Raw genomic sequence first — 24,516 nt, 5'->3', positions numbered from 1 at the left:
CGCAGCTCTTTGTCAGATTATAATTAAAGACGTTGTTACAATGAACCACATGTTCTGCATATTAATTTGGATGATCCAAAAATCGATGAAAGTTGTCTTTCCCTGATCCTGTCAATGCTAGCATCTGTTTTTCGCAGTGAGTAGTCAGCTCAAATGTACTTCTCCAGCATCCTCAACATGTCCATACCCACAATAGGTTCTCTGACTTGTTCTTGAGTAGATTTTTCCTCCTCTTTCAAAATGAATTACAGCTGATCCCAAGTAACCATCCAACCAGACACAAAGAGACTTTTAGATCAGAAGCAAATTAATAGCATTGCAAGCTAAACAATGAATAACAATGCAACTGAATCTCTCCCCAAAGAAACCATAGCCTACTTAGCTTCTGGAGAGCAGCACAAGCTTTACTGGTCTAAGGCTGGAAAAGTCTCCACCTGTATGACTTCTGAAGTAACAAAGGCAAAATAAAAAAATAGCGTCTGAAGGAAACTGAGCTACATGTCGAGAGTTTACCAAACACACCAAAGCTAAGCAATAAGCAGCCATGCAGCAACACACATCTATCAGAACCATTAACACAGCTGTTTCAGTGTCTTCCAAATCGTTAAGTCCCCATTATGAGGTCTAGAGGAGGGTGTGGGAGCAATAAGTAGAGCTGAATCAGAGCTTAATGGGCTTTATTTTACAAGTCTTAACACAAGGCAATGACAGTGTCACTGTATTAATAAGAGAAAAAAGGAGAAAAGTCACAACACCAACTAACCTATGTGGGGGGTGGGGTAAGTTCGTGGCCCACACTCTCTCAGGCGCTTTGTGAAAACACATCACTTAAACACTGAAATGATTTCTGTTTTTTTATTACAGGTGTATGAGTTCACAGCCTGTTGCTCTATTCTTTTATTATTTCCTGTCTCCTATTTTCTTTTCCCTGCCCGTCAGCTTTGGCAGTAACATATTACACACTGTGCTGTGACTGTTAATGCAAATAATAATGATGGAAACTGACATTTCAAAAAGGAAGCTAAGGAAGACAAACTGGGTTCATTTTCGTGACATTAGATCATCAGGACGTCACTGCGTTCAATTAGCATAAAGAGTCGGTCAGACCGATGGAAAGAAGCTGACTTCATTTTAGATTTTGACAGACAGACCAGGTCGGGTGATTCATGAGTTTCATTAGCTGCTTTGCCTTTCTAGTCATTTGTGTTGCCTTTCATCTTTAGAACGTTTCAGTTTTATTCCAGTTTTCCTACATAAAGATTAAATGTCAGCGGCTGTAAAATCATTTAAACACTCCAGGAGCTTGGTGATGCCCTGATCCAGATCTGGGAGGAGATAACCCAGGACATCATCCAGCTTCTCATTAGGAGCACACCCTGATATTGTCAGGCATGCATACAGACGCATCGGGGCGATACAGACGATTATGAGTCGCTGCATTTTCCCCTTTCAGGGTTTCTTTGAGTGGAGCCCTCTGTAGGTTCATCTCCATCAAAGCTGCATCTTTTCATTCCTACACATTAACCCTTTAAAGCCGGTCAGAGCGGGCACGCTCTGTTTTGCGTAACTATTTTTAAATCCCGATAGCACTGCAACCACGTAAGGCAACGCAAAAAAATTTTTTGCATATGAAATCAAATCAAATCAAATCACTTTTTATTGTCACATCACATGTGCAGGCACACTGGCACAGCACATGCGAGTGAAATTCTTGTGTGCGAGCCCCACAAGCAACAGAGATGTGCAAACACAACAACACAAACGAGCAAAATACAAGAATGGCCAACCTGAAACTAATAAAAAAAATTTTTGCATATGAAACCGGAGGAGTTGTACTTACATCTGATGCCATCAGCTTGTCCTCGGTCACGGTTTCGTTCCACATAAAGCTTTGCAAAAACTGCATAAAAAGCTCTTGCAGGAACAAAAACATAATATTCCAGAAACACACTTTGCCGATCCGATCAGCTGTTCATAACACTTCCTACGTTGGAATAGACATCAGCACGAACTATCGCATGTCCGCCATGACCTGCCCGAAACCGGAAGTGACGTCATTTTCGTGGAAATGTAGTTTTTTACCATCAGGGCCTCATGAGCCTATACTGGTGTTTTTAAAAGTTATGTTTGACTTTATGACTTTCTGTGTCGTTTCTGGGATGCTTAGGACTCATATTGCACTGCTGGAAATAGTTTATTTTGATGCAGATGTTGTTGTTTTTTTGCAAATTTGCATTATAATATTTATTTTCGTTTTTCCTGCATATAAAAATTGGTGTATTTCAAAAATAAAACTATGAAGACACTCAAAATAAATTTCCTGTGGTGGGAAACTAGTTTGTGCAACTTTTTTGTATTTACAGTTTTGAGGGATAAACCTCTTAAATTTCTCTAACTAGAAATATATGTTAAAAAAACAAAAACGATTTTCAATTTTTTTGTAGTTTATTGCACTTTTTTGCAATTTATGTAATTACTATGCACTTAATGCATACAAATGATTAAAATCTGGGCTATAATGGTTGTATTGATGTATAGCAACTTGAAATGCTCCCAAAAATGGCTCCACAGCATGTAAAAATATAATATAAGCTCTGGCGGGCTTGGTTCTATGGTAGGTCTTAAAGGGTTAATCACTCCCCAGTCCAGATCAGGACAGACATGCAGTATGTTTGGGTTTTTCCTGCTGTTTAAGGTCTTCTTTTTTCTTTGGAGCAGGTTAGTTCTCTCCACACAGACGTTTCATGTTCTCTCCACATAAACACACTTTCTCACATACATACATCACAGCTGCACTTAAATCTCAGAGACTGCACATACATATAAGCGCACGCACTAGTTACAGCATAGCTACACGGACCCAAACACTAACAACTCCTGCAGAAAGTCTCCTTCATTTCCACGTCGCCCTCACGTTGGACAACAAGCGTTTAACTGAACTCGTGCTGCGACTTCTTCTGGAAAGTTAAAGTTAAACTGTCCGACGCTTCAAAGAAGCCTTTTGGATTTCACCTTTTCTGCTTTTTTTATGTCTGTTACGTTGTTTATTTACTTCCTGCATGAAGCTGTTACAGTACTCATTACATATATTTGCCTTACTGCACAGGCTGGCCTGAAGTGCATTATTATGTATTAACCAGTAAACAGTACAAACCAGAGGCTAAAGCCTGACAGACTGATTAGTGATCCTTTAACCAGCTAGTTGTTAGCATGCTGTCCTGCAGCTGCTCAGCATCAGTGTCATTTCAACAGCTTTTCCCTGCTTTTCTGTAACTTTTCCTCTTGTGTAATGAAATAAAAATTCAGTTTTTCACTCCTCTGAAGTTGTAGACTTGCACAGTTCGATCTTTATCTGCCCACACATTTAGCAGATTTACCTTGTGAAAGCAAACACAACAGTGTGATTAGTTTGGTTACTAAATGTGTTACAGCTGATAACTTATCAGGGATGTGACACAGATGTCATTCTAATGAGTTTTCTTCTGTCTTTCTTATTTGTTCCCCTTCACTGCGCTCCACAGCAACAACCCTGCTCACCGGTACTACTTAGCCACTGACCCAGTAACAGGGCAGCTGTATGTGTCCGACACTAACTCACGACGGATTTACCGCCCCAAAGTGCTCAGCGGTGCCCGTGACCTCATCAGTAAGCATCAGCATTTTTACTTCCTGTTATGAATGTAGTTATAAGACAGTGTTGTCATACAAGACTCCAGTGAGTCTGCAGCTTTGTACCTTTCTCTGGTTAATGCTTAGTGTGTGTGTGTGTGTGTGTGTGTGTGTGTGTGTGTGTGTGTGTGTGTGTGTGTGTGTGTCTACAGGTAATGGAGAAGTAGTGGCTGGTACAGGTGAGCAGTGTCCTCCATTTGATGAAGCGCGTTGTGGAGATGGAAGAAAAGCTACAGAGGCCCAGCTACTGGGACCAAAAGGTGCGTACACAGAATCTTTCTGTCTCCTTCTAACACACACACACACACACACACACACACACACACACACACACACGCACACACACACACACACACAGGTGCTTATTATTTAAGTCAGCCTTACTAGATGTATTACCTGTCAGATATCCTCTTGTCCTTCGTCCACTGGAACTGCAGAGCCGTACCAACAGTAGTCCTGACAGTGGGCAAATAAAACACAGTGTGGGAGGTGTAATGCAAGAAGCAGATGAAGTATTTATTGGTTGCAGCCAGCAGCAGAATTCATAGCTGTCATAGCATCAGTGCATGTTGTTATAGTACTAAATTCCCACACCTAGCATTTGTCCAGGTGTGCAAGTTCAATTCTTTCATCAAGCTCAGGAAGTCACACTGACATCAATGCAAACTTGTTCAGAACCATTAACACCTTCAGCACTGTAGGCGCGTGAGCGTATTTGAATATTGGATGTAACTGCCAGTTCCCCACTACTTTCAAATAATCCCAGACTTGCATTATCCTAGATGGACATGAAGTCATAGCAAACTTTATTTATTTATCAGGAACGCCATCCTAAGACTAAGGTTTCTTTTGCTCCAACAAAAGCCTCAGTTCAAGTGCAACAGAGTCTAGATAAGGTTACATTTTGACTGAAACACATCTCTGCACAGGAAATGCTGCAAATGTCCAGTTGTACCACATTATAAAGGTGCTGTTATGTATTTCAATCTGGTAGCCAGCAGGAAGTCGCAACTGTTCGTTTCTAAAGCAGTTTGAGATTTGGGATTTTGACTGTGAGATGATGCAGTATCAGTCTGTTTATAGAGAGAGGTTATTTGAACTGTTGTGACCTCTGTCATCAACAACAGGCTGCCTGTGTTTTCCTTCTCTGAATAAAGTCCATGCTGTCCAGGAGAACTGTTGTTTTTGTCAGAGATCATACCTTTGCCATATAGCTAACTGTATTTGCATGTTTGTATGTGTTACACTGCTGCTGCAGAAATCACAGGAGAATCGCACACACCGTCGCTCCTAATAACCTTCTCTGTGAACACGTCTTATTTTGTCGAGCTGCCACTTGTTTGTTATCACTTGTAACATTTTTCTTGCTTATAGTAATCTAAGTAATCTCTGCAGACTTTGCTTGAGTGCACCGAACTCTTACTGCATTCATGTTATTATTATTGTATCTTTTTGTATTTTTCATTGTAACTATGTATGCTGCATCTGCACTCAAAATGTTTACTTCTCTCGTTTTGTTTTTTGCTTTATGCATTGAAGCAGTTCCATTAATAATTTACTATCATAAAATCGTGTGTGTGTGTGTGTGTGCGTGTGTGTGTGTGTGTGTGTGCGTGTGTGTGTGCGTGTGTGTGCGTGTGTGTGTGTGTGTGTGTGTGTGTGTGTGTGTGTGTGTGTGTGTGCGTGTGCGTGTGCGTGTGTGCGTGTGTGTGTGTGTGTGCGTGTGTGTGTGTGTGTGTGTGTGTGTGTGCGTGTGCGTGTGCGTGTGTGCGTGTGCGTGTGTGTGTGTGTGTGTGTGTGTGCGTGTGTGTGTGTGTGTGTTTCACTACTCACAGGAATTGCAGTTGATAAAAACGGGCTGATCTACTTTGTGGATGGAACTATGATTAGGAAAGTGGATCGTAACGGGATCATCTCCACAGTGTTGGGCAGCAATGATCTGACCTCTGCACGACCTTTGACCTGTGACACCAGCATGCACATAAGACAGGTAACCTTTAACTATTAAAACCTCTTTGCTGATCAGAAAATATCAGACTATGTGAAAATATCACATGATGTGGTGTGTGTGTGTGTGTGTGTGTGTGTGTGTGTGTGTGTGTGTGTGTGTGTGTGTGTGTGTGTGCGTGCGTGCGTGTGTGTGTAACAATGAACAGGAAGTGAAGTGTCACCTTTCTTCTCTGTCCTCTTTCCTTCCAGGTGCGGTTAGAGTGGCCCACAGATCTAGCCATCAATCCCATGGATAACTCTATCTATGTGCTGGACAACAATGTTGTGCTGCAGATCACTGAAAATAGACAGGTATCATGTATCCCTTTGCTGAATGTATATTTTATCCATCCATCCATTTTCTTCCACTTATCCAGGACCAGGTTGCAGGGGCAGCAGCCTAAGCAGAGGCCCACCTCCCTCTCCCCAGCCACCTCCAGCATATCAGGAGGTACACTGAGGCATTCCCAGGCTGAGAGATATAATCTCTCTCTGGTGTCCTGGGTCTACCCTGTGGGCCTCCTCCTCATGGGACATGCCACCCAGGAGGTGCCCAGGAAGCATCCTTATCAGATCCCCAAACTGGCTCCTTTAGATATGGAGGAGTATTGGCTCCAATCGAAACCCTCTGGAATGACTGACACCCTGAGCCTATGTCAGAGAGGACACCCACCCATTCTGACGTAACCAAAGTAGAAGCCTTCTGCCTGCTTGACAGACATTTTATCCATGTAAGCTATAAAACAGAACCAGTGACAAAGGGAGTGGAGTCCAACACTCACTGGAAACAAGTCCAACTTATTAATGACAAGTGTGTTTGTACGGGGACCAAATGGCCTGTAACAATGGGCACACGTGTAATGATTACTTGTGTAATAGTTACTTTTTTGATTAACAACCTCAACATTGATCACAGCAAAGGGTGGAAATACCTCCAACATGCCCAAACATCTGACAACACAATTAATTTGCATGAAAGTACTGAATGTGTCCAGGACCGCATACCTGATGATATCATTACAAAACTCATCATCATCCTAGTGTTTTGTGCACTGATGGACATCCTCATATTCAAAAATGGTGACTGTTGTCCAATAACAGAAAACCACGCAGGTTCAGATCAGGCCGTTCATGCTCACTTCCTCTTTCCAGGTCTCACTTTCTTTGAATTGAAATCTCCCATTAGGAATTTGGAGTCACTAGATGGAGCACCCTTGAGCGGCCCACTCAGTGACTCCTAAAAGGCTGGGTGCTTTGAACTGGTTTTGGTGCATAAGGGCAAATGTCAGGACCTGTTCCCCCACCTGAAGGCGCAGGGAAGCAACCCTCACCTCCACTGGCAAAACCCCCAACATACTGGTGGTAACCTGACAACTCTAGACTAGAACAGAGTCGAGCCCACCTCCAGGAAACTGGTTCCAGAGCCTAAGCCGTGCATTCAGGTGAACCTGGCTATATGTAGCCAGCAATGCTCAATCTCACCTACTCGCTCCTTTCCTCCAGAGAGTTGATGTTCCCTGTCCTAATAGCTAACCTCTGTAGCCAGGGATCAGACTGCCAGGGCCTCCATCCCTGACTGCCTCCTCACACACATTGCACCCGAGCCCTATGTCCCTACAGTCTTCTCTTTAGGCTGCGCCGAGCCCCATGGGCTGAAGCCTGACCACCAGATCCTCTCCTATGTGCTCCCCCTCCCTAGGCCCAACTCCAAGGTGGGCCCATGGTAAAACTATCCCAGGAGGGGCGCACTGGTCCCATACTTTTTCCCTAGGAGTTGACTTAATATATATATTTAATATATAAGTATTTAATGACATTTGTATTTCACAGCCTTCCTGTGCCACAACAACAAATGCACAGTGCTACTTAATGATTCTTAACTAACATTCATGTGCAAATGTGTGTGTTCAGGTTCGTATTGTGGCAGGTCGTCCCATGCACTGCCAGGTGCCTGGTATAGAGTACACCATGGGAAAGAGGGCGGTTCAGACCATGCTAGAGGGTGCTACAGCCATCGCCTTATCCTACAGTGGCGTTCTCTACATCGCAGAGACGGATGAGAAGAAAATCCACCGTATTCGACAGGTAGTCTGCTGAACAGAATTTCCTTGTAATCATGAATGTTAAGCAGAATCCTGGAAATCTAAGGTGGGATAAATTCAAGCTTTTTAATAAAGTAATACTTTCCAAATATGCTAAAAGAGCAGCCAATGTTACCTTATTTAACTCTGTATAACAACGTGAGAATTCAAATTCACAGATATCACCCTCTTATTTCTAGCAGGTTATCATATTGTTACTAAGGTATTACGACACTATTACTAATGTTTTTTTCCTCGTGGGGATGTCTTTATTTCTACATTATTATCTCCAGGTTTTGGTCCCTTATTATCCAACTGCATAAAGCTCAGTGTAATATTACTTAACCGTATCCACTGTTGTTACCATGATATTAACTGGTTTAGTAGTAATAACCACTAAATTACCACATTATTACGTTCTTGTTTCTGCCTCGTTGCCCTTCTATTACTACTTTATTACCAAGCTGTAACAGAAAGTGCCACTGTGCTAAACTTTAAGAATCATTTCCTTCTCTACTAAAACTCCAGGTGTCGACTGATGGAGAAATTACCCATCTAGCTGGAGCGCTATCTGACTGTGACTGCAAGGTACCCATCACAGCTACTTCTTGTTTTCAGTCCTTATCGGTCATTCTGCTCAGCTCACTGAAGTACTCGAATTCAGAATGAATGTGTAGCATCCAAATAGTGACGTGTGAATGCAACAGGATGTGAGGAAGAGAAGTGACTGGACTCCTTTAAGTTTCCTGAAGATGTTTCACCTCTCATCAGAGAGGCGTCTTCATTTCTACAAATCAAATAATGAAGAGTCATAGGTATTTAAACCGTAGTTGTCATCACATAAGTCAGGGTGTGAATAATGGCATGGGAAATTATCACCAGAGGTTTTGTGTGAAAACACAAATTTTCCCATAATAAACGACCCAGTGTGTGTGGTTCACAATGTCCACAACATATTAAATCTCATTCTTATTCAGGCTTGGAAATTCCTCCCAGTTTTCTGTAATTACGTCCAAATCCCCCTGTGGATTCCTGCCAAACAGCAGTTCAAAGGGAGAAAATTCCATGGAGGTCCAGGGCAGCTCCTCCACTGCAAACAAAAGACTTTGACAGCAAGCCCTACTGCATTAATCCTCATGAATAAACATGGAAGTAATGGACTTTAAGGCACTCCACCAGCCCATCGCTCTGGGGGTGGTACAGCTCTTTTGTGTGTGAGACATGAATGAGACCCTGTGGTCGTCAGTACCTCTTTTGGGATTCCGACTCAGGAGATCACCTGCAACTGCACCCGTGCCAGCAGCTCTGCTTCGGGATATCACATCATCCACGAGAACTTATACAAAGCAATGTCCCCTGGCACTCCGGGGATCTTGTCCCGATGAAGTCCATACCACTGCACTTGAACGGGACCTCCATTAATGGTAATGGATGCAAAGCCACCCATTGGATGGCTGAGTGATTTACCAGTTGACATTCCAGGCAGGATGCACACCAGGACACATCTGGTGACGAGCACAGCCCATTGCTGTTTATTGAACCCAGGCCTTTCCCTCCCTTGAATTAAAGGGTGCTCTTCTAGGACCTCACCACAGCTCTATGCTTTTTCCCCTTTTGTTTAATTTCCACCACATATTTTACATATAGTGGTTTTTTAAAAAGTCAAAAACATAGATTTTTATTTGCTTTTTCTTGCACCGAGATGCCAGTTTTTTTCTCCACTATCTCTTCCCTGCAAAACGCAGGCACAAACCTTCATGGCACTTCACGATGCCTCCTCTCAGCTAACCTTTGTAGCATCAGTCTGCCAAATGCAGCACCAATCATTGCTGGTGCCAGGGTGCTAGCGTGATTTGCTTCTACTCCACCTTGCTGATCATGCTTACGTTAAGTTCTCGCCAATCAATTTTGCCAGCATATCCAGTTCACGCAATCTAATCTGTGACCACCTAATCAAGGTTTACAGGCCCCCTCTCTTCACAAGCCTTCTCAAAAAAGGTATGCCTTCTTTGGTGACCTGCCAGTGACCTGAGATGCTGCCAGTCCCCTCTGGAGACAATTCATGCTCAAGCCATCTGCCATTATCTACTAGATAATATCTATTATGCTGTCAAACCTACATGAGGATGTGGTCCCAACTAGTGAAGAAGAATAGCTTGCTATTTCTGGACTATGCTCTGCACATGGAGGAGCTCAGCACTGAAGTTTACTGGAAGCCCACACACAGACCAGTACCTACTCTTTGACTCCCAACACCCTCTCGAACACAGAGTTGTCAGGACACTGCAATGAGAAGAAACTGTTTCCTGTAAGCCAGAAGGGAAAGGAACAAACACATCTAAAGAAAGCTCCTAAAACAAGTGGTTATCCCAAATGAGCCCTCATTGAATCAGCAAAGATGCACAGGAAAGAGGGAACTAGAACATTATCATTCCAGTCACCCAACCATGCCATTAGAGAAGAAACTAGTTTATCCCAAGGACAAAACTTCCAAACTCAAACTAAGCAACATAGTGTACGCTGTGCAGTGCAGCAAGGAGTGCTTGGACCTTTACACTGGAGAAACCAAGCAGCCGCTCCATAGAACTGCACAACATAGAAGAGCAAGCGCGGCAGGACAAGACACAGCTGCACACCATCTGCTAAAGGACTCATTTGATGATACCACAGTTCACATTTTGGACTGAGAGAACAGATGGTTTTAAAAGGAGTGCCATTTATGTTCACGTTGAAAGCCCGTTTTTGAACAGAGGGGTGGCTTACGACAGCAACTTCCACCTACAACGCAGTTTTGAGATTCCTTCGCAGGTCCCTCAACCTCCGCACATCTTACAGCAGGTGACCCAAAGAGGTCACATGATAGGGTGAAGCAAGATCTCACAGTGTTCTCACCCAAAGACCTGGTGATTATGACCCACACCTTTTTTTTATCACACCTTGGCTAATGTGATGAGGCACATGATTATGGTTGGTCAATGAGAGGCTCAATGACCAAGAGATATCCCCGACTAGGGTTTAAATACCTGGGACGCTCCATCGTTTGATTTGTAGAACTGAAGAAGCCTCTCGGATGGGATGTGAAATGTCTTCATAAAACTCCAGTGGCTTGCTTTCCGAGCTCATTACACTACAGTAATGTGGATGACTGGGAACCTGAGACACACATATATGAGACGAGAATTTCTTGTGTTGATGTTGTTTGTTGTCCCTCGTTTGGCTGTCCTGTAGAATGATGCAAACTGCGACTGCTATCAAACCGGAGATGGCTATTCCAAAGATGCCAGGCTTAATTGTCCTTCCTCTCTGGTTGTGTCTCCGGATGGGACGCTGTATGTGGCTGATCTGGGAAACATCCGCATTCGAGCCGTACGACGCAACCAACCACCTACGGGTGTGTATATAAAGTGTATGCACATACACAGTAGACGTGCAATAGAGGGCTTGTATGTCATGTATGTTAATAAGCAGACAGCTGTCTCACGGATGTGTAGTGACGGTGATCAGCAGAATAATCAAATAGATTTGCAAAGAGAGAATACCTGCGTAAGTTATTCAGTTATGCAGGTATTCATGTAATGGCAAATGACATAGACTGTGCAATATTGTGTGAGTTTAGAAACAAAAATATTAAACAATAATAGATAACAAAAGTAACATAGGAACATAATCTAAGAAGATAAAGAAAACAAAGTCACTGGTCTGTCTGTCTGCTGGTCTGTGTATTCAGGCTCTCTGGCTTCAGGTCCCAGTTCCTATGAAGTGGCCTGTCCAGCCTCTCAAGAGCTCTACGTGTTTGATGCAAATGGGACTCACCAGTTCACCATGTCTCTGGTCACTGGAGACTACAAATACAACTTCAGTTACAGGTTGGTGTTTGTCAGGAAACACATTTTTGTGACTGTCATTGCAGCACTGCTTGGTTACTGAAGCCGCTTTTCCATTAGCACCTACTCGCCACTAATAACCATGACTCCACTCGAGTTGTCTTGTGGGTTGTTCTCACTTGGGGGAACACGGCGTTGTTTTTTGTAGCCAAGTTTCAAAAATGGCTGTTTGGATTTTTGTAAATGAGACGCTCTCATTGCTCATTGCTGACCAACCAATCAGTTGCATGCAGTGTGACGACATCACATTTTAGTACCTGCTCAGAACTCTTGGAACCCAGGCCGGGGACAGGAAAGTTTCCTTGGCCATCTGTGCCCCTGCCTATGGACCGCCTTGAACCGGCTGGAGAGCCAGATACCCCCTGGTGATCCCGGCATTGGCTCCCCTGCAGCTCCGCCCAGACCACACACGGCACCATAATACATTTGCATTACCTTGCAAAATTGTTCGACACAACAGTGTTGTTTACTGTTTTTGTCCTCTTTTGTGGCACCTTACACGAGTAACTCATTTCTCCTCAGCAATGAGGAGGATGTGACTGCGGTGACGGACAGCAGTGGAAACACGCTCCGCGTGCGCAGAGACACTAACAGGATGCCTGTACGTGTGGTTGCTCCCGACAATCAGGTGAGTACTGAGTAGCCTTGTTAGCAGATTAGGAGTGTGTATCCTTGATCACCTGTGATTCTGTGTGTGTGTTTAGGTCATTTGGCTGACCATTGGGACTAATGGAGGTCTGAAGACTCTCACAGCTCAGGGCCAGGAACTGGTCTTGTTTACTTATCATGGGAACAGTGGCTTGTTGGCTACCAAGAGTATCCAAATTGGCTGGACTACCTTCTATGAGTGAGCCACTTTTTGGATTTCTAGTTGAATTCTGGTCAATGGACAGATTAATTTAATTAATGAAATCAATTCAAACTCTGATTGTTACGTCTTGACTTTATATCCTGATGTAACCTTTAAATTTCTCTGCTTTTTGCTGGGTTGTCAGTGAGTGAGTCTGAGTTTTTATCCGTGGATCCTAATGTCTGTTTCTTACTGTATCCTCACCATCCTTGTAGCTATGACAGTGAGGGTCGTTTGACTAATGTGACCTTCCCCACTGGGGTGGTAACCAGTCTCCATGGCGACATGTCGTCAGGGGCTGTTGCTGTGGACATTGAGACGTCAGGGAGGGATGAGGATGTTGCCATAACAACCAACCTATCATCAATAGACTCCTTCTACACTCTGGTGCAAGGTAAGAAGCTAATGCAACCTGAGAAGGGAAGAAAGTTTCCTATTTTACAGGTGGCCTCGTGTGTGTGAAGCATACTAAAAGCTTTAGTCCGAGCTGAAGTAAGAATATGGTCTTTATTTATTATTAAATCAGTGCATGGTTCATAGTAAATTCAATTAGTTGCTAACAGTTCGATTTCTCATCACTTCACACATTGTGCAGTTTCCACACTTTCCCTGATCGATCAGTATCAGGAATCAGCGACTAGCCTGGATCCTTGGCCACAACCACATGCACACAATACAGCGTAGTGTCCATGTGGTTGTGTCAATTTCACACCTAAACATGTTAATACAATGATTTTTAAAATGCAAATGTACATACCCCCATCTGACATCCTGTCAAAGCGGTGCTCGTCATCACATTTGTTCTGTTTGGGATGTGTGCAGTTATATCAGCAGCTTGTGTTAGTTGTGTAAAGTTTATTTTAAGAAAAGATCTGACATGAGGAAGTGTACAAGCTGCGGATGGATCTGTAATCCCATCTGCCCTAATAATCCTAGATTTAGGAACTGCAAAAGGATCCTTGTCGTCCTTCGTGTCAAACTTTCTACCCTAAACGCTGAGGGGGGGAAAAGTAATTTGGTGTTGTTCAATCTGAACTAATGAGCCATTTGAAGTGAGGCTGGCAATGATTTACTTCAGAGTGAGCTGTGCATGGCCACGCACAAGTATTGATCGCAACATGAGTTATTCAGAGCAATTGACAAGTGTAGCATTTCACTCCATCACTTCATTCATTTTCTAGCCTGTGAGCTAGAGAAATGAAAACACGTTAGATGGGGCTGCACGGCTGACATGGTAAACAACATGAGACAGGAGACTGGATTAAGAGTACTTAGTGGGAATGGAGAATGAGTTGGTGACCCAGGGTCTTGGCTGTTTCAGAGATGGTCTGTGAGGACTGTGTGTTCTTCCTCTCTCTCTTGTATGCACACATAACGGCCTTTAGTCCTGTGAAAGGTCAAGGAGGATGTAATTAAAAGAGGCTGGGAGATGTTAATACATGCTCTTTGCTCCATTAGCAGGCTCAAACGCTGCCCTCTCGGGTTTCTCCCCTTACTTTGTCTCCCTCTTTGTCTTGGCCTTTATGCTTCGCTGTCTTTGTTTTTGTCTCTTTCTCCTTCACCCTCAGGTCAGCTAAGAATACTGCCTATATGAGTTAATGCCTTGGAAAGTATCCAATAAAGAAATGGTTCATTTCTAATGTGATTTCCTTTTAAACAGACCAGCTTCGTAACAGCTACCAGGTGGGGAACGACCACTCACTGAGGGTGATCTATGCGAACGGGATGGACACGCACTACCAGACAGAGCCTCATATTCTGGCAGGTGTGTTTTAAACATAGTGCCTTCACTTTATAATCTACGAGAGGATCTAAGCTGTCTTTATTTTCACTTATATGTATATGTATATATCTTTCAACGTAGCACTCTTAATTCTTATTCTCATGTATATATCTCATGCACATATCTTTCCACGTAGCACTTTTAATTCTTATCCCTACTTTTATTTTTTTCCATGTCTATTTAAGTGCTATTTATGACACTATGTTTGCACTGAAGCACCGCAGCAATTTCCTAATGTTGTAAACCTGCTCAACATTTGGCAATAAACCCCATTCTGATTCTGATTCTGATGTAGTGTGTGGAAAGCACTGGTTTGGGACCATCTACACATGCTGAGATTTCTGCTCCCTGCGTCTCTGTCCTGTTGCTCCTGTTGATTCTGATCTTTCTGCAGCTAAACACCTGCAGAAAGATCTGTCAGAATTATTAGAGTTAAACAAAACTCAAACGTGACGTAAAAAACATTTTAAACGATTGAAACAATTTTGTAAACTTGGAAAACTTAACTAAATTCTATTAAATATAAAAGAAGTTTTAGAAATGTTATCAGCACTTCACTGTCAGCCTGCTGAGGCTTTGACATGTTAACAAGACTGTAAGTTCCTGTGATGGTTTTCATAACTCTTGCCACTTATGTATGCTCTGCATGCAATAATATTTAAAGAGACTGAAACGAAACATTTCCAACAATAAAAACGAATCAGTAAATATTAAACTGCTGGACGGGTGCAGTGTTTGTGTCACGTGTTGGGGTTTGATTTGCACTGAGAGTATGTTTTAATCCAACCAGGAGTTTCAGACAAAAACTGAAGGAGAATTGTTTTGTAATGATTCCCTAAATATGTGTAAGCTTGACAAAACACGCTGTAACATTTTGGAAATAAAAGGAAACACTGGGAGGTGATCAGTCTCATGTAAACATCTCAAGTTATTTCAGTATTGTTACATTTTAGTCTCAGAATATAAAATAATTTATTGTTATTTTAGTTATTTTGTTATCTTCTAGAACCCAGTTCTAGAAAAATGATCCTGTGTAAAATGAAAACAAAATGCAACCATATTTTTGTCTCTACAGGACATAGAAAACCAGTGAGTTTTTACTGAGGAAAAACATTTTAAAAAATTATTTTATAAACAAACAAACAAACAAAAGCCTCCACAACGATTGGACAGGGCCACGTTTACCGCGGCGTAGCATCCCGTCTTCTTTTGACATTAGTCCATGAACATGTGGAAACTGAGCGTTTCACTTGTCCTGCGTCTTTGTCGTACGTTTTATTTCATGTGCCCGTTGTTAAAGGTCTGGACCGAACTCTTCCACTATAACGACATTATCTAGCTGCAAGGCCTTCCCTCAAAAAGATGTCGTCTATATGTTGTTTTAAATGTACAGGAAATTGAGATTCTTGTACACTAAACCATCAGGGCTTCACATGTTGTCGTACCTGTGTAGGTGCTGCTAACCCAACTGTTGCGCGACGTAACATGACTCTGCCGGGAGAGAACGGCCAAAACCTGGTGGAGTGGAGGTTCAGGAAGGAGCAGACGAGAGGAAAAGTCATCGTCTTTGGAAGAAAACTCAGAGTGAGTGCTCTTTAGCTCAAACTTTAGATAAGCACAGACCAATAAGTTTGTTGTCCATTTAAATCAAACTCGGGTTGGTGCGCTTGGTTTGTGCAGGTTTTTTGCCAAACCATCATTTTGTTGTTATATATCAGCATCCAGCATCAGCCGTAGACGCCTACAGAAGGGGTCTGTAGTGTGATAGCTCATGCACAAGTGTCTTAAAGAAAGGTGAGAGAACAAACAAGTCTATCACAGAGACTGAAATCAAAGCTCACATGGTGCTGAGTTGTGAGACGGCAATCACTGTATCCATCATGTAGGTTACAGAGTTTCACTGTCTGCATATTATAGGTGCGTGTTTTTGTTCTTGCTGTTCGGAAAGGAAGCAGCGCTTTGAAAATGACGCGACGCACTCTCTCCCAGCCTAACGGGACACAATCCTTTTAGTCACGTGGCTCCAGTGAAGTTGAAACACACAGCTGAGCTGCTCTCAACATGGCCCACTAAGCAATAATGGAAGTGTCACCACAGGTGACCCATGACTCATAATAGGGAGTGCTCTGCTATGAACGAGCAGTAATGAGTAGTAGATGTGTTTTTATTAATGAGTGTTCAGAGGTGAATTTATATAAAGTCTGTGCACATGTGAGAGTCATTTGAAGTATAATTTGTCATTAATAACTCAATGACAGTCCAGCTGTCTTCCAACTTAATGATGACAGTGGAATCGCAGTCCAGCAAAGTTGAATCCAGTCTTTCTGCTAAATAATGATCTTGCTGCTGTGAACTGAGGACAACATGTCAGTGAATTAGAAAGCTGCATGTTTAAGCTGCGTGCTGGGTAGAGCAACGACAAAGCCTGCTGTCAGACAAGAAACAGCAACTTTACTGAGATGACAAGAACAGGACAGCTACTTTACCTTTTAATGTGCATTTCTTTAGCTGTGTGGTGATTGGGTAGCTCGGCTCAGCGTGAGGCAGCCAGTCTTTGAGGCGCTGAAGAACTTTGTCTGGATTTGTTTTATTTCTAAATAAAGCAATAAAGACTTGGTTCCTGGTGCAGATCTTAGTTCACTGACTCAGCCGCAGATTTTTAAGTAACTCAGTTGTTATTTCATGGATCATGCTTCAAATCTCAGGTTAACACTTATTAGAATATTTATTGCTAAGTCTTTGATCAGAGGGGAAGACTAAGTATTTATCCTGAAACGTCTCAGAAATAAGAGACAGTCCAGCCTGTCTCTTATTTCTGAGACGTTTACAATATGTGTGGTACTCCCTAAGAACAAAGCATACACACTATATTGCACTATTATCGTCTGGGTTAACACACTGGGTATCAGACACTGAACAGACAAGAAGACTTAGTTTAGTCTCTGCTCTAATTCACCCAAAAGAGGTCAGGACTCTGTGCAGGCCAGTCAGATTCTTCCACTTATGCCTGAACCTGTTGCACTGGTGTTCTCCTATCACAGTACAGTTCACTGAACTCCTTTAGAGTTCCCCATTCATTCAGAAGCAGTGTGCACGCCTATGTGCTTGATTTTATACATCTGTGGGACATCTGAATTCCATTATTTGGATGGGTGAGTGAATAGTACGTGCACAGTGATTTGTCTGGAAACATTCATCTGGACGTAGCGTTGTGTGGGAGTTTCAGTCAGCTAAGACTGGAGAAGACGAAACGTTTCTCCCACTGAAAACGTCCAGATAACAGAATCAACTTTTGGAGATGTTCTTACCTGGATGATTGAGAACGCATCAAGACTTTCCAAAATACTTTGCATTTATGAAGAATTCAGCACACTGGCTTCATATTCACTGTCAGTTTGTGCATTTTGTGTAACTTTTGATATTTTGTGTATCTTAATGCATGTTTTATGAATGTGTCTCCGCCTCTTCAGGTGAATGGGAGGAATTTGCTGTCTGTGGATTATGATCGTACACTGCGAACTGAGAAAATCTATGATGACCACAGGAAGTTCCTGCTGAAGATCATCTATGATACCCAAGGCCATCCAACACTCTGGGTTCCCAGCAGCAAGCTGCTGTCGGTTAACCTGACGTACTCCAGGTGATTCCTTTTGTGTCATTCTGCTCGATGGTGCAAAACACTGTAGTACACAAAGATTCTGGTTTCAGATCTTTGCAGATTCCTGTTGTTTGCATGTTCTCACAGTGGCTGCATGTATTCTCTCATATGCTGATGCCTAAATATGCCTAAAAATGTAAAACAGTGTGTGAATATGGTGGAAAGTACTAATGGCTGTTTCGTGCTCGAGCTCTAGCCTGCATTAGTCTCAGCATCTCAGCTGTCTCTCCCTTGCTGTCTCTGACACACACAGTGTAAAACTATTGCTGTGCACAACTGTGCTCATTATTGTAACCAACTCTGTGAGTTAGATGGAAACATTTGTGGAAGCGTCGCATCTTCTTACACGGTTATAGATTTAATTGCTTAATACAGTGTTCTTCAAAGAGGCTGCTCTCACTGAACACTTCGTGCAGATCTGTGATTGGGCACAGTTAGCGATCACACTAAATGCATAGTGAAAGACCAGGCTGTGGTAATATGGATCACCTCGTGTGGGAACAACTACAGTGCTTTGAGTTTTCAGAAAGAGTGAAAAACATGAGAAGCGGCATTGGAACTTGATTTATTCCAAGAAACTAGGATGATGTGAATAATAAGACCAAAAGATACATGCGAGCTTGGGCTGTTCGATATAACGATATATATCGGATGACGATATAAAAACGTCTATCGTTTCATTTTACGCTGTCGTTTGTTTCGTGGTGTCGCAAAATAAACTGTTTACAGCAATATTTTTTCATGGTTCTGATGTCACTGTAGTGTTTATATTCATTTCTTCAAGTTCTCTCTTTCTCTTATATTTAATATCACCACACTACGGACAGACAAGCGCCTGTTTTATGCGTTGTGGTTAGCAACAACGACGGTAACACCACCGCGTGTCTGCTTGTTTATTTTCCACATAAACCTTTCACAATAAAGCTGAAGATCCTGTTGAGACTTTTCAAAATAAACTGAATCACGTGAAAAAGCAGATTATTTACAGATGAGAATTAAAAAGAGCCGCCAGGTGCTAAAAAATAAACCTTAGACTCAAACGTTAGAACAGGCTTCTCCCCGCAGCACGCCGTGTAATAAATACTCACAAAGAAAACGGCGCCGTTACAACTTATGACTAAAAATGTATCGTTTCATGCATCGGTTAAAACACTCGACTCAGCTACACGACGCCCAGCTGAGAACACTTCACACAAGTCGAGCTGCCCGAGATTCACAGAGTTTACAGAGAATGTTAAATGTTTGTGATTTATATCGTTATCGGACGATAGATGTCTTATATCGGGATATGAGATTGTGGTCATATCGCACAGCCCTAATGGGAGCACAGACGATGTGAACAAAGACATAACGATATACATACAGTCAGTGGAGCTGAAGTGAAAGAACTCAAAGGTGGAAACAATTTGAGAAGCAGAGGAGGGAAAAGAACAGACACAGGTGGTAAAATGTCAAAGCAGTTACCAAAATAAAACAGGATATAACTAAAAGTACCAAAAGACAGGAAAATACAGGAGATACAGGGAAAGGATGCAGAAGGATCATCCCATTACCCCCAACCAATCACAGCAGATGCCCCGCCCTCCCTGAGCCTGGTTCTGTCACAGGTTTATTCCTGTTAAAAGGGAGTTTTTCTTTCCCACTGTCACCAAGCGGTTGCTCACAGAGGGTTGTTTGATCGTTAGGTTTTCTCTCTATTATTGCTAAGTCTTACAGTATAAGGCGCCCTGAGGCAACTGTTGTTGTGATTTGGTGCCATGTAAATAAAATAGAAACTGAATTGAGTTGAGATTGAAAAAGTAAACACAAAGAAATAAGAAACAGATCAAAGAAACAGGAACCAAAATGCAACTACTTAAAAGCTTATCACTAGATTTTGGTTTGGCTCAAGCTCTCAAAAACCTCAAAGGCAATGTTTGAAATGTTGGTGATCTGACTTTGTGTCTGTCCAGTTCGGGTCAGGTGACAGGTCTCCAGAGGGGTCCGACCACAGAGAGATGGGAGTACGACAGTCAGGGACGAATCATTTCCAGAGTCTTCGCTGATGGAAAGATGTGGAGTTACACGTATCTGGACAAGGTACAGGCTAACGTCGTGAAAACCACACATGCATACATCACTGTGGAGCTTCAGTGTGAGTGAGTCACTTAAAATGACTCTGTGTGGCTCTGATGTGGATTTAGCCGCTACACGGTATGAGCAGATGGTTCAACAGAGCATGAATTTTTAACACAACTTCCTCAAATGTCAAACTCTTTGGATGCTTACATTATTTCACTTTGCATGCAGACACAAAGTTATTTCTCAAAAACTACCAGGGTCAAAATTATAAGCTAACAGTCAACGTGTATCCTTTTCTGCTAGTAAGCCCAACCTTTGTTTGGGATTCAAGTCAGAGCTTTGTGCCTGCCAGTCAATAATGTTCACTTTGGTCTTCTGCATGCAGTTGCCTACCAGGCACAGCGTATGGTTGCTGGCATTAGGTATTTTCTGTTCTGAAGCAGGTTGCCCTCTAGTGGTTGTTTTGTGTATTTTTTACTCTGCAAGATCTAGCCAGAGGCAGTTTCACCTCTGTTAACCTGTTGCCATCCACGCCTTCACAAGTTGATAAACGGCATCATCTGTAAGTGATATTGTTTGTTATCACTGAGACGACTAGTGTGCATTACTATTTGTTGTGAAGGCGTGATATAGTTTGTAGTTGGAATTTAATTTGAATGCATGTATAACCTAAGCTAGTAAGGTTAAGCTAGCTCATATGCCATGTGGTTTCTTTAACATTTCGATCATGAGCTGATTTCATTTGATGTTTTATTCGGGCACTCACTAAGCAGATAAATATAGTGTTCTTATATCTTTGAATATGTGTTTGGTATATTTCATATTGGTGCAACATTTTTATTGGTTTATTTCTGGTTTTGTCGACAGTTTCACACTTTTTCCTTATTAAATCATCCAACTCAACACATCGGCCTGTCCTTGGATTTTGATTAGGAGAGTGTTTAGCTGTCTGTATAGCTGAGTCTACGTTCACGAGGACAACACTTAGTGAGGACAGAACAGTATGTTTTGGGTCATTGTCGTGGTGGAAGACCCAGTTTTCTTTCAAAATCTTCACATCTCATCTTTCTGTATGATTCTTTCCTCCATGATGAGATTCCAACTTCCAGACACACTGAAGCATCCCCACAGCATAATACTCCCACCACCGTGTTTCACTGTCTTTCTTTCTCCAAACATAAGCAGCATCTCTGCGACCAAAGCGCTCTCGTTTTATCTCGTCTGACCAAAAGACATGCTTCCAGTATTCGTGATGTTTCTCCAGGCTGTCCTCAGCATACTTCAGTCTGGGTATTTCTTGGTCTGACTTTAGTCATTAGTCTTTAAAGACACGTCTCACAAGTTTTCTTTCCAGAGTCTTTGAACTCTTTCACTTCCTACTGCCAGGCTTCTTCTATATTTCTGAACTTGCTGAAGTTTTTATTCTGTTTGTAAATTGAAGATAAGTCTCGGTTTTCATTTTACAGGCTTTGAACGTTACAAACACATCAGCTCGCAGCAGTGGTTCGTATTATGTTGTTGTTTCAGGGGAGCCAATAATATCGACCCTGCTCATTTTCTTTTCTTCTGAAATAATTCTGTAATTTTGCGCAAATATTTTATTAGGAGGCCAAACATTGGGTCTTCGGCTGTAATTCATAGCCTGAGTGATAATTTGGTGTTAATAGAACATAGTGGACGTGGACACAGATTTAAAGGGGAGTCGTGGTAACTCTACATCCGTAACAGAGCGAATCACACATATTTCACTCTAAATAAATTCATGTAAAATAATGACCGAAGAAAGGAAGGAACACAGAAAATGAACAGAGGATTCAACAGCGTGCCCTTAAAGGTGGAGATGTGTCAGAAAGTCCAGATGTGAGGAAATGATGGGCTAAAGAATGAAAAACAGCAGTGATGAAACAAAAACAGCCCATGTTGTGCCTTTAAGAGCAAACGAGAGCGGATTGCTTGCAGTGTAAGAGCTGTGTTGGTAAATCAGAAACATTTTGGTTTTATTAGCTTCATCAGAGCCTGAGACACAGCAGCAGCAGGCCTCGTCTGTAGGGGAGTGACAGAGAAGGAAGAAGAAATACTTTGCTGTCACAGGCTCTACTGTGTCAGCGGATGGTTGGAGCTTACATGGAGAGACTGAGCTAGAAAGAAAACAGCAAGTGTGGCTGAAGAGAAACAAGAATCCCAGTAAAGCAAGTGTAGCGTGTAAGAGACGAGAGGAAGGAATAAGTAACGGCTTTACAAGACTCACTGAAACTGAAGCAAGTAAGCAGGTTAATATTTAGTACGTACTATCACAGTGTAGCAGTCTCAGTGCATTTACAGTATGACATCATTCAACTATTTGGTTTAGAAATTAAATAGTTGATAGATCCTGTTTTAATGTGGTCAGTGGAAGTTTGTGTTTGAGTATTTCTTTGTTTGTGCTGAATCTTACGCCGCTGGGACGTCTGTTTCTGTCCCCTTCAACGATCCCACGTTTTAGGGGAAATTCAAGGAGCAGAGCTGAGTTTATGGGCTGCACCCATGAAAGCTTAGCAAAGCTTCATTGTCAATTATAAATTCTGCTTGTCTTGTTTTTGACTCGTGTGTGCAAAGTTTACATTTGTACACATTCAGTTCAGGTCACTGAAAGTTCTTTCTCAGATGCCTCAGGACATTACAGTAGAAGTCTCCACTGAGAGTGTGAGAGCACGAAGCAAGCCGTGAGCTGAAGAAGCGTCTGTAGCCTCCAGGACAGGATCGAAGCAGAGATCTGGGGAAGGGCCCAGTAAACTGTCACCTGCACTAACCACAGATGGAGAAATATCCTTGGGCAAGATGCTAACTCCAAGTTGCTCTCTGCTGAATGTGTGTGTGTGGCAGATTCAATTAAATTCAGCATTTAGACAGAAAATACGAAGCAAAAAGTGCTGCTGTGAATGAGGCAAGTTGTGTAAAGTGCTTTGAGTGATCAAATTAAATTAATTTAAAATAAATGGCTGCTCTCTTTAGGGGTCCTGGATATCCTTCTGCCCCTGGCATTCAGTGTTTATTGCCATGTGTCACGAGAGAAAAGGTTTTTCTTTGTGCAATGAAATTCTTTCTTTGCTGTCCACCCACAGATGCCGATTAATATATACAATAGAAATAAAACATATAAATACAAGCAGTACAAATAAATAGATGAAGGCAGAAAAGGAGACAAAATATGGAGATTTGAAACAGACGTGTGCAAAAGAGCTCAATATGAGCAGACGTGCAAAAAATAATTATTACTGTTCAAAATGGGTCAGCTGTTCAAGAGTCTGATGGCAGTCTGGATGTTCTGGATTTCCAACTTCTAAACCTTCGTCTCGAGGGCAGAAGTGTTGGGGGGGTGTGGGGTCTTTGAGGATGGAGGCAGCTCTCCTCTGGACTCTGCGATGGTAGCTGCTCTGCAGAGAGGGCAGCGGGGTCCTGATGATCTTCTCCACAGTTATCACTCTGTGCAGGTGTTTGCGCTCCATAGCAGTAGTGCTGCCGTACCATGCAGTGATACAGCTGGTCAGTGTGCTCTCCACAGTGCAGCTGTAGAACCTGCTGAGGATCTTGGCCGACATACCAAATTTCCTCAGCCTCCTCAGGAAATACAGCAGCTGCTGAGCCTTCTTGACCAGCTGTGTGGTGTTCAGTGTCCAGGCGAGGTCCTCAGAGATGTAGACGCCCAGGTACCTAAAGCTGCTCACTAGAGGTGGGAATCACCATACATCTCATGATACGATATTATCACAATACTTAACGCACGATACGATATTATTGCAATTTTTTAAAATATTTTGCGATATTCAGATTCTGTACATGAAGGTAAACTTTATCAATATTCATTTTATCTAATATCAAAGTCTCACACTCAGTCTTTCTCTCATGTCAGTCAGTTTTATTGTTGACAAACTGAACGGTTTGTATTACAGTCTAGTCCAACTTAACTGAATGCAACCATCTGGTACAATTACAGCTATTCTGAACTATGCAATATGAAAACTATGCAGCCCCTGCAGCAACTGAAGAATTTGAAAGTAAATTAAAACAAAATATAATTTTACGTTAAATAAAAAAGTTTTAAACGTAATTAAAATAAAACATGTCTTAAATTAAAATAAGTAAACTGTCATGTTTATTGCTGCCAAAAACCAGTTAAACACATTTGGACAGTGAAGGAGTTTCAGGATTCCTGCGCAGAAAAAGGATCAACATGCTCTGAAGTCAGAGCACAGAAACCTTTTTTGTAACAAAATATCGATTTCTGCCGTCCCTGTATCGATACATTATTAGCAAACAAAATATCACGATACTACACAGTATCGATTTTTTCCCCACCCCTACTGCTCACCCTCTCCACTTCAAGGCCCCGGATAGACAGCGGCTGGTGAGGCCTCTTCTTCTTCCTTGTGTCCACTTTCACCTCCTTTGTCTTGTCAGTGTTGAGGGTGAGGTTGTTGTCCTCACACCATGACACCAGACCGGCCTCCTCTCTCCTATAAGCCGCCTCGTCCCCTCCAGTGATGCGACCGATCGCTGGAGTG

General features: G+C 42.3%; 1 protein-coding gene across 2 annotated transcripts in view; it reads left to right on the top strand.

Moving 5' to 3' along the window:
• The window catches only part of tenm3 (teneurin transmembrane protein 3), an 810,020-nt gene that overhangs the window by 772,065 nt on the left and 13,439 nt on the right, over positions 1-24,516 (top strand). For both annotated transcript variants that reach the window (XM_085275827.1, XM_085275828.1), the window contains 15 exons: positions 3,522-3,646; positions 3,822-3,929; positions 5,505-5,659; positions 5,869-5,970; positions 7,570-7,743; positions 8,268-8,327; positions 10,968-11,130; positions 11,467-11,605; positions 12,146-12,251; positions 12,328-12,470; positions 12,689-12,867; positions 14,134-14,238; positions 15,710-15,840; positions 17,727-17,896; positions 19,867-19,993. In XM_085275827.1, coding sequence (XP_085131953.1) covers positions 3,522-3,646; positions 3,822-3,929; positions 5,505-5,659; positions 5,869-5,970; positions 7,570-7,743; positions 8,268-8,327; positions 10,968-11,130; positions 11,467-11,605; positions 12,146-12,251; positions 12,328-12,470; positions 12,689-12,867; positions 14,134-14,238; positions 15,710-15,840; positions 17,727-17,896; positions 19,867-19,993 — 1,987 coding nt within the window. The remainder of the gene's footprint in view (positions 1-3,521; positions 3,647-3,821; positions 3,930-5,504; positions 5,660-5,868; positions 5,971-7,569; positions 7,744-8,267; positions 8,328-10,967; positions 11,131-11,466; positions 11,606-12,145; positions 12,252-12,327; positions 12,471-12,688; positions 12,868-14,133; positions 14,239-15,709; positions 15,841-17,726; positions 17,897-19,866; positions 19,994-24,516) is intronic.

The sequence above is a fragment of the Mchenga conophoros genome, linkage group LG6 (assembly GCF_057382185.1).
Source record: "Mchenga conophoros isolate Kocher_MC1m ecotype Shallow Benthic linkage group LG6, M_conophoros_male_GT1.1, whole genome shotgun sequence".
Taxonomy (NCBI): Eukaryota; Metazoa; Chordata; class Actinopteri; order Cichliformes; family Cichlidae; genus Mchenga; species Mchenga conophoros.
Note: the sequence above shows the minus strand (reverse complement) of the source record. Positions and strands in the feature narration are given on the sequence as shown.